Genomic DNA, 12,614 nt, shown 5'->3' on the forward strand with positions numbered 1-12,614 from the left:
AGATACAGAGTAAAGCTCCCTCTACACTGTCCCCATCAAACTCTCCCAGGACAGGGACAGCACGGGGTTAGATACAGAGTAAAGCTCCCTCTATACTGTCCCCATCCAACCCTTCCAGGACAGGTACAGCACGGGGTTCGATACAGAGTAAAGCTCCCTCTACACTACCCACATCAAGCACTCCCAGGACAGGTACAGCACGGGGTTAGATACAGGATAAAGCTCCCTCTACACTGTCCCCATCAAACACTCCCAGGACAGGTACAGCACGGGGTTAGATACAGAGTAAAGCTCCCTCTACACTGTCCCCATTAAACACTCCCAGGACAGGTACAGCACGGGGTTAGATACAGAGTAAAACTCCCTCTACACTGCCCCCATCAAACACTCCCAGGACAGGTACAGCACGGGGTTAGATACAGAGTAAAGCTCCCTCTACACTGTCCCCATCAAACACTCCCAGGACAGGTACAGCATGGGGTTAGATACAGAGTAAAGCTCCCTCTACACTGTCCCCATCAAACACTACCAGGACAGGTACAGCACGGGGTTAGATACAGAGTAAAGCTCCCTCTACACTGTCTCCATCAAACTCTCCCAGGACAGGGACAGCACGGGGTTAGATACAGAGTAAAGCTCCCTCTACACTGTCCCCATCCAACCCTTCCAGGACAGGTACAGCACGGGGTTCGATACAGAGTAAAGCTCCCTCTACACTACCCACATCAAGCACTCCCAGGACAGGTACAGCACGGGGTTAGATACAGGATAAAGCTCCCTCTACACTGTCCCCATCAAACACTCCCAGGACAGGTACAGCACGGGGTTAGATACAGAGTAAAACTCCCTCTACACTGTCCCCATCAAACACTCCCAGGACAGGTACAGCATGGGGTTCGATACAGAGTAAAGCTCCCTCTACACTGTCCCCATCAAACACTCACAGGACAGGTACAGCACGGGGTTAGATACAGAGTAAAGCTCCCTCTACACTGTCCCCATCAAACACTCCCAGGACAGGTATAGCACGGGGTTAGATACAGAGTAAAGCTCCCTCTACACTGTCCCCATCCAACCCTTCCAGGACAGGTACAGCACAGGGTTCGATACAGAGTAAAGCCCCCTCTACACTACCCACATCAAACACTCCCAGGACAGGTACAGCACGGGGTTTGATACAGAGTAAAGCTCCCTCTACACTGTCCCCATCAAACACTCCCAGGACAAGTACAGCACGGGGTTATGTACAGAGTAAAGCTCCCTCTACACTGTTCCCATCAAACACTCCCAGGACAGGTACAGCACGGGGTTAGATACAGAGTAAAGCTCCCTCTACACTGTCCCCATCAAACACTCCCAGGACAGGTACAGCACGGGGTTAGATACAGAGTAAAGCTCCCTCTACACTGTCCCCATCCAACCCTTCCAGGACAGGTACAGCACGGGGTTCGATACAGAGTAAAGCTCCCTCTACACTACCCACATCAAACACTCCCAGGACAGGTACAGCACGGGGTTAGATACAGGATAAAGCTCCCTCTACACTGTCCCCATCAAACACTCCCAGGACAGGTACAGCACGGGGTTAGATACAGAGTAAAGCTCCCTCTACACTGTCCCCATCAAACACTCCCAGGACAGGTGCAGCACGGGGTTAGATACAGAGTAAAGCTCCCTCTACACTGTCCCCATCAAACACTCCCAGGACAGGTGCAGCACGGGGTTAGATACAGAGTAAAGCTCCCTCTACACTGTCCCCATCAAACACTCCCAGGACAGGTGCAGCACGGGGTTAGATACAGAGTAAAGCTCCCTCTACACTGTCCCCATCAAACACTCCCAGGACAGGTACAGCACGGAGTTAGATACAGAGTAAAGCTCGCTCAACACTGTCCCCATCAAACACTCCCAGGACAGGTACAGCACGGAGTTAGATACAGACTAAAGCTCCCTCTACACTGTCCCCATCAAACACTCCCAGGACAGGTACAGCACGGGGTTAGATACAGAGTAAAGCTCCCTCAACACTGTCCCCATCAAACACTCCCAGGACAGGTACAGCACGGAGTTAGATACAGAGTAATATTCCTGCTGTGTGGTCTCAGTATACATGTTAAGCTCAGTCAGACGGGGTTCAGGACAGTGTGGTCTGTTACTTGTGTTAAATATGAGCAGCGCCTCAGTGAACTCCTTCAGCTTTCTGACGTTAACTGAGAGGCGGAGGAGGAGCGTGAGAGATACCTTTCTGTTGAGTTATGTTATACCGAGTAACATAAGCTGCTGTTTGATGTTGGCTCTGTTGAAAGATGCTACTGACTCAGAGATTTTTTTTTAAAAAATAAATTTAGATTAACCAATTATTTTTTCCAATTAAGGGGCAATTTAGCATGGCCAATCCACCTACTCTGCACATTTTCGGGTTGTGGGGGCGAAACCCACGCAGACACGGGGAGAATGTGCAAACTCCACACAGACAGTGACCCAGAGCCGGGATCGAACCTGGGACCTCAGCGCCGTGAGGCTTTTGTGCTAACCACTAGGCCACTGTGCTGCCCTGACTCAGAGATAAGTTTAACGTATTTATTGAATGATTAACAATGCTCCTAAATGAGTTCGACACTCCGCTAATCTGCCTCTAGTAACTCAGTCTATTCTGCTGATTATATAAGCCTGCTCTCGACCAGGTGCTTGGGTGTGATGTTGCTGATAATCAACCCTGTCCTGCTCGCTTAGTTTCTGCCTTGTCCTTTTTATATTGGTCGTGTAGTGCCCCCTTGTGGTAATGCCACCTCTGGGTGTCCCGATTACCCATTGGTTGTGTCCTGTTCCGATGACCTATTTGGTTGCGTGTCTGCATATCATGACACCTTCCCTGTCAACCATTCGTTTGTGTATTTACCTGATCGTCCTGGGCTCCCGGCTGGTCCCGGGGGTCCCGGGGGTCCCTGGATAACTTCAGTTCTCTCCGATCCTAAGGGAGAGTGAAAATGAACCAATTTAACCTCAGTAACCCATCCATGAAGATTATTAAAAGAGTCCAGATAGTACAACGCCAACTATATTGGGTTAGTTCGTAGATCGAACATGCTCAAATCGGCCTGGCTCCGGAGGCTGAATGGCCGTTTTCTGTTCCAGTTTAAATGTTCAAAGGGTTGAATTGTATAACCATGGAAATCCGACAGCCATTTGGCCCATCGGGTCTGCACCAGCCCTTGAAAGGTCACCTTATTAAGGCCAATCACACCCAATCCCGTAACCCCGCATAACCGTTTGGACACTAAGGGGCAATTTAGCATGGCCAATCCACCGGACCCGGACAGCTTCGGACTGTAGCCTTCTCCTGCTTCCCAAATGTCCAACTGACTGACTAATCCACTCACCTCTCACAGAAACAATCTTTCCAGGGGTACCAGGTTCACCTGGAACAACAAATCAATGGTTAAAGTTGGCAATCACTCAACGGAAGGAAATCATGGATTCAAATTCCAGTTCACGAATCGGAAACAACACTGTCAGAGGGTCAGTACTGAGGGAGTGCCGCACTGTCAGAGGGTCAGTACTGAGGGAGTGCCGCACTGTCAGAGGGTCAGTACTGAGGGAGCGCTGCACTGTCAGAGAGTCAGTACTGAGGGAGCGCTGCACTGTCAGAGGGTCAGTACTGAGGGAGTGCCGCACTGTCAGAGGGTCAGTACTGAGGGAGTGCTGCACTGTCAGAGGGTCAGTACTGAGGGAGTGCTGCACTGTCAGAGGGTCAGTACTGAGGGAGTGCTGCACTGTCAGAGGGTCAGTACTGAGGGAGTGCTGCACTGTCAGAGGGTCAGTACTGAGGGAATGCCGCACTGTCAGAGGGTCAGTACTGAAGGAGTGCCGCACTGTCAGAGGGTCAGTACTGAGGGAGTGCTGCACTGTCAGAGGGTCAGTACTGAGGGAGTGCCGCACTGTCAGAGAGTCAGTACTGAGGGTGTGCCGCACTGTCAGAGGGTCAGTACTGAGGGAGCGCTGCACTGTCAGAGAGTCAGTACTGAGGGAGCGCTGCACTGTCAGAGGGTCAGTACTGAGGGAGTGCTGCACTGTCAGAGGGTCAGTACTGAGAGAGTGCTGCACTGTCAGAGGGTCAGTACTGAGGGAGTGCTGCCCAGTCAGAGGGCCAGTACTGAGGGAGTGCTGCACTATCAGAGGGTCAGTACTGAGGGAGTGCCGCATTGTCAGAGGGTCAGTACTGAGGGAGGGCTGCACTGTCAGAGGGTCAGTACTGAGGGAGTGCCGCACTGTCAGAGGGTCAGTACTGAGGGAGTGCCGCACTGTCAGAGGGTCAGTACTGAGGGAGTGCTGCACTGTCAGAGGGTCAGTACTGAGGGAGTGCCGCACTGTCAGAGGGTCAGTACTGAGGGAGTGCTGCACTGTCAGAGGGTCAGTACTGAGGGAGAGCTGCACTGTCAGAGGGTCAGTACTGAGGGAGTGCCGCACTGTCAGAGGGTCAGTACTGAGGGAGTGTTGGACTGTCAGAGGGTCAGTACTGAGGGAGTGCCGCACTGTCAGAGGGTCTGTACTGAGGGAGTGCTGCACTGTCAGAGGGTCAGTACTGAGGGAGTGCTGCACTGTCAGAGGGTCAGTACTGAGGGAGTGCTGCACTGTCAGAGGGTCAGTACTGAGGGAGTGCTGCACTGTCAGAGGGTCAGTACTGAGGGAGTGCCGCACTGTCAGAGGGTCAGTACTGAGGGAGTGCTGCACTGTCAGAGGGTCAGTACTGAGGGAGTGCTGCACTGTCAGAGGGTCAGTACTGAGGGAGTGCCGCACTGTCAGAGGGTCAGTACTGAGGGAGTGCCGCACTGTCAGAGGGTCAGTACTGAGGGAGTGCCGCACTGTCAGAGGGACAGTACTGAGGGAGTGCCGCACTGTCAGAGGGTCAGTATTGAGGGAGTGCTACACTGTCAGAGGGTCAGTACTGAGGGAGTGCTGCACTGTCAAAGGGTCAGTACTGAGGGAGTGTTGGACTGTCAGAGGGTCAGTACAGAGGGAGTGCTGCACTGTCAGAGGGTCAGTACAGAGGGAGTGCTGCACTGTCAGAGGGTCAGTACTGAGGGAGTGCTGCACTGTCAGAGGGTCAGTACTGAGGGAGTGCTGCACTGTCAGAGGGTCAGTACTGAGGGAGTGCCGCACTGTCAGAGGGTCAGTACTGAGGGAGTGCCGCACTGTCACAGGGTCAGTACTGAGGGAGCGCCGCACTGTCAGAGGGTCAGTACTGAGGGAGCGCCGCACTGTCAGAGGGTCAGTACTGAGGGAGTGCCGCACTGTCAGAGGGTCAGTACTGAGGGAGTGCTGCACTGTCAGAGGGTCAGTACTGAGGGAGTGCCGCACTGTCAGAGGGTCAGTACTGAGGGAGTGCCGCACTGTCAGAGGGTCAGTACTGAGGGAGCGCCGCACTGTCAGAGGGTCAGTACTGAGAGAGTGCCGCACTGTCAGAGGGTCAGTACTGAGGGAGTGCCGCACTGTCAGAGGGTCAGTACTGAGGGAGTGCTGCACTGTCAGAGGGTCAGTACTGAGGGAGTGCCGCACTGTCAGAGGGTCAGTACTGAGGGAGTGCCTTCACTGTCAGAGGGTCAGTACTGAGGGAGTGCCGCACTGTCAGAGGGTCAGTACTGAGGGAGTGCCGCACTGTCAGAGGGTCAGTACTGAGGGAGTGCCTGCACTGTCAGAGGGTCAGTACTGAGGGAGTGCCTGCACTGTCAGAGGGTCAGTACTGAGGGAGTGCCGCACTGTCAGAGGGTCAGTACTGAGGGAGGGCTGCACTGTCAGAGGGTCAGTACTGAGGGAGTGCTGCACTGTCAGAGGGTCAGTACTGAGGGAGTGCTGCACTGTCAGAGGGTCAGTACTGAGGGAGTGCTGCACTGTCAGAGGGTCAGTACTGAGGGAGTGCCGCACTGTCAGAGGGTCAGTACTGAGGGAGTGCTGCACTGTCAGAGGGTCAGTACTGAGGGAGTGCCGCACTGTCAGAGGGTCAGTACTGAGGGAGTGCTGCACTGTCAGAGGGTCAGTACTGAGGGAGTGCTATAAATGAGGTTTTAAACTGAGGCCTGACTTGCTCAGGTGACTGTAAAAGACCCAATTGGCAATCTCTGAAGAACAGATCCATTCTCCCTGTGCAATATTTATCTTTCAACCACAAAGCGATTAACTGATCATCATTTTCCTGCTGCTTCTGGAACCCCGCTCTGCTCAGCTTGCTGCTGGTGTTCGGTATAAAATAGTGAGTGCTGCTGACGGTAGAACACTGGTTGCAAAGCACTTTGGGATATGTTGAGAACATGTCAGGCACTATCAAAATGCAAACTTGTCTGAAGTATTGAAGCAATGACAAGTTATAATAAACAGACGGACCTGGGGTCTGACACAGACTACCTGCTGGGGGAGTGGCTCTGACCTTCCCGGTCCTTTATAAAGGTGACCAGGTTTGTTGTTGAGAAGTGCGACAGGTGATCAGGCAGCACAATGTAAATTGTTATAAATGGGGAGAGGTCTCCAGACAATGTCCGTCAATACTGCGCCTTTACTTACCCCGAGGTCCTGGCTCTCCGGTTAACCCGGGTAATCCTGTACCACCTGATGGGAAAGAGCAAGAAGTTTGCATTATTCAGTGAACACATTAATCACCCCTCCCCATTCCACTCTGTCCTCCTATTGCCCCCTAACCCTGTGCATTAGGCAATGTACTAGTTACCCATTCCTCACATCTTTTATATTTTTATAATAATCTTTATTGTCACAAGTAGGCTTACATTAACACTGCAATGAAGTTACTGTGAAAAGCCCCTAGTCGCCACATTCCGGTGCCTGTTCGGGTACACAGAGGGAGAATTCAGGATGTCTAAATTACTGAACCAGCATGTTTTCCGGGACTTTTGGGAGGAAATCGGAGCACCCGGAGGAAATCCACGCAGACACGGGGAGAACGTGCAGACTCCAAACAGACAGTGACCCAAGCCGCAAATCGAACCTGGGACCCTCGCGCTGTGAAGCAACAGTGCTAACCACTATGCTACCGTACTGCCCCTAGTCACCCACAGCCTCCCCACCCTCAGTCACCCTGCCCCTCATCACCCACAGCCTCCCCACCCTCAATCACCCTGCCCTAGGCTCCTCGTCCCCGTCACCTCATTCTCAATCTGCACTCTTCCCCTCACTGCACCTCCCTTGCCCTCCGACCTCCAATTGGGGGTTGGATTTACCTCGAAGACCATGGTGACCATCAGCTCCTGGAGAACCTGCAAATTAGAACAGAATTGATGAGCCTGTCACACAGCAATAAACCCCCCCCAAACCCCAACCGCCCCAAAACCCCACCCCGCCAAAACCCCACCCCCCAAAACCCCAACCCCCCAAACCCCAACCCCCCAAAACCCAACCCCCCCAAAACCCCACCCCCCCAAAACCCCAACCCCCCAAAACCCCAACCCCCCAAAACCCCAACCCCCCCAAAACCCAACCCCCCAAAACCCCAACCCCCCAAAACCCCACCCCCCCAAAACCCCAACCCCCCAAAACCCCAACCGCCCCAAACCCCAACCGCCCCAAAAACCCCAACCCCCCCAAAACCCCAACCCCACCCCAAAACCCCACCCCCCCCCCCAAAACCCCAACCCCCCAAACCCCCAACCCCCCAAAACCCCACCCCCCAAAACCCCAACCCCCCCAAAGCCCCAACCCCCCCAAAAAACCCCCAACCGTCTCAAAACCCCAACCCCCCCAAAACCCCAACCGCCCAAAACCCCAACCCCCCCAAAACCCCAACCGCCCCAAAACCCCAACCCCCCCAAAACCCCAACCCCCCCAAAACCCCAACCCCCCAAACCCCAACCGCCCCAAAACCCCAACCGCCCCAAAACCCCAACCCCCCCAAAACCCCAACCCCCCAAACCCCAACCGCCCCAAAACCCCAACCCCCCCAAAACCCCAACCGCCCCAAAACCCCAAAACCCAACCCCCCCAAAACCCCAACCGCCCCAAAACCCCCCCCCCCCCCCCCCCCCCCCCCCCCCCCCCCCCCCCCCCCCCCCCCCCCCCCCCCCCCCCCCCCCCCCCCCCCCCCCCCCCCCCCCCCCCCCCCCCCCCCCCCCCCCCCCCCCCCCCCCCCCCCCCCCCCCCCCCCCCCCCCCCCCCCCCCCCCCCCCCCCCCCCCCCCCCCCCCCCCCCCCCCCCCCCCCCCCCCCCCCCCCCCCCCCCCCCCCCCCCCCCCCCCCCCCCCCCCCCCCCCCCCCCCCCCCCCCCCCCCCCCCCCCCCCCCCCCCCCCCCCCCCCACCCCCCACCCCCCCCCCCCCCCCCCCCCCCCCCCCCCCCCCCCCCCCCCCCCCCCCCCCCCCCCCCCCCCCCCCCCCCCCCCCCCCCCCCCCCCCCCCCCCCCCCCCCCCCCCCCCCCCCCCCCCCCCCCCCCCCCCCCCCCCCCCCCCCCCCCCCCCCCCTCCCCAAAACCCCCCCCAAACCCCAACCTCCCCAAAACCCCCCCCAACCCCAACCGCCCCAAAACCCCCCAAAACCCCAACCGCCCCAAAACCCCACAACCCCCAACCGCCCCAAAACCCCCCCCCAAACCCCAACCGCCCCAAAACCCCCCCCAAACCCCAACCGCCCCAAAACCCAACCGCCCCAAAACCCCACCCCCCCAAAACCCCACCCCACAAAAACCCAACCCCCCCAAAACCCCAACCCCCCCAAAACCCCAACCCCCCCAAAAAACCCCCCAACCGTCTCAAACCCCACCCCCAAAACCCCAAACCCCCCAAAACCCCACCCCCCAAAACCCCACCCCCCAAAACCCCAAAACCCCACCCCCCAAAAACCCCACCCCCCCAAAACCCCAACCGCCCAAAACCCCACCCCCCAAAACCCCAACCCCCCCAAAACCCCAACCCCCCCCAAAATCCCAACCGCCCCAAAACCCCAAACCGCCCCAAAACCCCAACCCCCCAAAATCCCACCCCCCAAAACCCCAACACCCCCCAAAACCCCAACCCCCCCAAAACCCCAACCCCCCCAAAACCCCAAACCCCCCCAAAACCCCACCCCCCCAAAACCCCCACCCCCCCAAAACCCCAACCCCCCCAAAACCCCAACCCCCCAAAACCCCAACCCCCCAAAACCCCAACCCCCCCCAACCCCAACCCCCCCAAAACCCCAACCCCCAAAACCCAACCGCCACCCAAACCCCAACCTCCCCAAAACCCCAAACCCCCAAAACCCAACCCCCCCAAAACCCCAACCGCCCCAAAACCCCCCAAAACCCCACCGCCCAAAAACCCCCAAGCCGCCCCAAAACCCCCCCCAAAACCCAACCTCCCCAAAAACCCCCCCCCAAACCCCAACCTCCCCAAAACCCCAACCTCCCCAAAACCCAACCCCCCCCAAAACCCACCCCCCCAAAACCCAACCCCCCGAAACCCAACCCCCCAAAACCCCAACCCCCCCAAACCCCAACCCCCCCCAAAAAAACCCCAACCGTCTCAAAACCCCACCCCCCAAAACCCCAAACCCCCCAAAACCCCACCCCCCAAAACCCCAAACCCCCCAAAACCCCACCCCCCAAAACCCCACCCCCCCAAACCCCAACCGCCCCAAAACCCCACCCCCCAAAACCCCAACCGCCCCATAAACCCCAACCCCCCAAAAATCACACAACAGTAAAACCTCCCAGACAAACCACCCCAACCCCCAAAACCCCAACCCCCCCAAAAACCCCAACCCCCCCAACACCTCAACCCCCCCCAAAAACTCCAACCCCCCCAAACCCCAACACCCCCAAAAACCCCAACACCCCCAAACCCCAACACCCCAAAACCCCCCCCCCCAAACCCCAACACCCCAAAAAACCCCAACCCCCCCAAAACCCCAACCCCCCAAAACTCCAACTCCCCCAAAACCCCAACCCCCCCAAAAACCCCAACACCCCCAAAACCCCAACTCCCCCAAAACCCCAACTCCCCCAAAACCCCACCCCCCCCAAAAACCCCGACCCCCCCAAAACCCCAACACCCCCAAAACTCCAACTCCCCCAAAACCCCAACCCCCCCAAAAACCCCAACACCCCCAAAACCCCAACTCCCCCAAAACCCCAACTCCCCCAAAACCCCAACCGCCCCAAAAACCCCGACCCCCCCAAAACCCCAACATCCCAAAACCCCAACCCCCCCCAAAAACCCCAACCCCCCAAAAATCATACAACAGTAAAACCACCCAGACAAACTCCAACCCCTCAAAAAATCTCCCAACATCACACCAAATAACCCCAACTGTCCAAAAACATCTCTAAACCCAGCCCCACAATCCCCCCCACTGTACCGTCCTGTGCCCCAATGCGTACTCAGTAAACACTGCCCCAGGGGATGGGAGGATTTTGGGTGATGCGGGGTAGTCACATAGATACCATCCACGAACATTGAGAGATATCAGTGAGAAAAGTCCGAGCTACCAGAATCAGAGGGCCAGGACTTTGTAACCTCACTATCTGCACAAATTCATCCAGGAGCCCACGATGCTCTTTCCGCTCTGTGCAGAGTCTCTGGGCTGGATTCTCCGCAGCCCTGCCCCATAATCATGCTTGGCATGGGGGCGGGGAATTGGTCCCGACGCTGTTCCGGCGATTCTCTGGGCCCCGAACAACCGTGCGTCCGTGAGATACGCTGCGCGGCTGGGGGGTCATTACCAGAGGCTCAGGAGCGATGCACCGCTCCTGACCGGCTGAGTTCCCGACGGCGTGCGCGGACTTGGAACCGGATGTGCGGAGTCCCGTATCCATAGCCAAAGCTGCGCGAAGCTCCCCGGGTCCCTGCTCGCCCCCTGTAGGTAAGTGAATCGAGTTGTTTTCTTCCCAGGAAACTCGGGAGTGCAGCGCCTACGCTTTTACACCGGTGTGGAGATATAGCCCCATTTTTGGATAATCCAGCCCACTGTGATTTTTATCCGATTCAGAAATCTGACCGAGTGGTTGACAGAGGGGGGGATAAGGCACGGGAAGCAAAGCGGAATACAGGAGGATTTGGCCTGGGAGATTGGAGGAGGCTTATGGAAGGAAACTGAGGGAAGTTAAAGGAAGGAGTGAGAGTTTGAGGATATGACTCAATTACTCACCAGTTGATCCCTTATGTCCTGGCTCTCCTGTTGACCCCGGCAATCCACGAGGACCTGCTTCACCTGCAAGGAGCCCAAGGAGCGGCCGTTAGTGCGAACGTCACGGCACGATTTAATGAAAAACATTCAGATTGTCGTTTCGGGCACCATTTCCTGGGTGTCTTGCAGCCTCTATCTAAGGGCTTAGTGCCAAATATGAGCCCCCCCCCCCACCCCGAGCTCCTCGCCAGCTGATTTGTCAGACTCACACCAGGCAGCTCCCCGCTAACAATGAGGAGATGCTTAAACACTCCCTCCCCAGTCACTCCCAATCAGCACACAGGCACAGCAGCACGCAGTCTGGCTCCTCGCTTCCCGGACGCTGACCTGGCCTGGCTTCTGGACTCTGTGGAGGAGAGACGGGACGTGCTGTTTCCCTGAGGGGGCTGTAGGTCCAGCAGCACCACCAGGGAGGCAGTGGCAGCAGCTGACAGCGGGCAGCGTGACCAGGAGGACGGGCGTACAGAAAGACCAACGCCCTCCACTGAGCTGCAAGGCTAAGTAAACACCGGCCCCCTGGCATCAGTTCCACCTGCCACACCCCTAACCTCTGACCCCGCCCACCCAAAGGACAACGGCCGGTACCTGCACCCTCCCCACATCCAATCACTGTGTCCAAAGATGTGCGGGTTAGGTGGATTGGCCATGCTAAATTGCCCGTAGTGTCCTAATAAAGTAAGGTTAAGGGGGGGGGGGTTGTTGGGTTACGGGTATAGGGTGGATACGTGGGTTTAAGTAGGGTGATCATTGCTCGGCACAACATCAAGGGCCGAAGGGCCTGTTCTGTGCTGTACTGTTCTATGTTTGTTCCCCAGCGCAACCTGGTGCCCACCAACACAACGCCTCCATGTCCAGGTGTGGTGTCCACACATGCCACCTGCCATAGCCCCCCCCCCCCCCCCCTCACCCTGATACACCAAGCGTGGGGGTCACAATGCACCCTTTCTGTCTCCACAGGAGGTTAGCCCATAATAGGTGTGAAAAGGCCCAGATGGGAGGTGGAGAACGAGATATCCGAGTCCTCACCCCTATGAGGAAGGGGCCCTGGAGATCACGGGTCTGCCCGAGGGGAGCGCAGTCACCCACAGCGAGGTTGGCCTGCGTCACAGAGGTGAGGGTCCACTGACCTTTCACCCAGATGACCTGTCACAAGTGAGTTGTTCATGTCAGACAAACTGATCCCTCCCTCTCACTGATCACATGTCCATTCTCACAGGATCTCCACCTGGTGAGGATGGGCCATTCGGATCAGCCCCCCACCCCCGCTACCCGAGAGACCACCGTGGAGGAGAGCTCCGGGGAAACCATCGAGATGTCACAGCTCCCATCCCCTCCCTCCCCCAGCGCAGAGACACACACCTGGGTGACAGAGTGGACAGGCTCCTGGGGCACAATCTGGTGAGCATCGCACAGCTGCTGATGCACATCCGGTGGAGACTGGAGCACCAACAGGAGT

The 12,614-nt window shown here is 57.3% G+C and overlaps 1 protein-coding gene across 1 annotated transcript in view; it reads right to left on the bottom strand.

The window, feature by feature from the left end:
• LOC119979315 (collagen alpha-1(XVII) chain-like) overlaps positions 1–12,614 on the bottom strand; it is a 236,466-nt gene that overhangs the window by 84,662 nt on the left and 139,190 nt on the right. The window contains 5 exon segments of the mRNA XM_038821395.1: positions 2,900–2,971; positions 3,381–3,419; positions 6,556–6,600; positions 7,227–7,262; positions 11,120–11,182. Of these exon segments, the coding sequence (XP_038677323.1) occupies positions 2,900–2,971; positions 3,381–3,419; positions 6,556–6,600; positions 7,227–7,262; positions 11,120–11,182 (255 nt within the window).

The sequence above is a fragment of the Scyliorhinus canicula genome, chromosome 16, assembly GCF_902713615.1.
Source record: "Scyliorhinus canicula chromosome 16, sScyCan1.1, whole genome shotgun sequence".
In the NCBI taxonomy this organism is placed as follows: domain Eukaryota; kingdom Metazoa; phylum Chordata; class Chondrichthyes; order Carcharhiniformes; family Scyliorhinidae; genus Scyliorhinus; species Scyliorhinus canicula.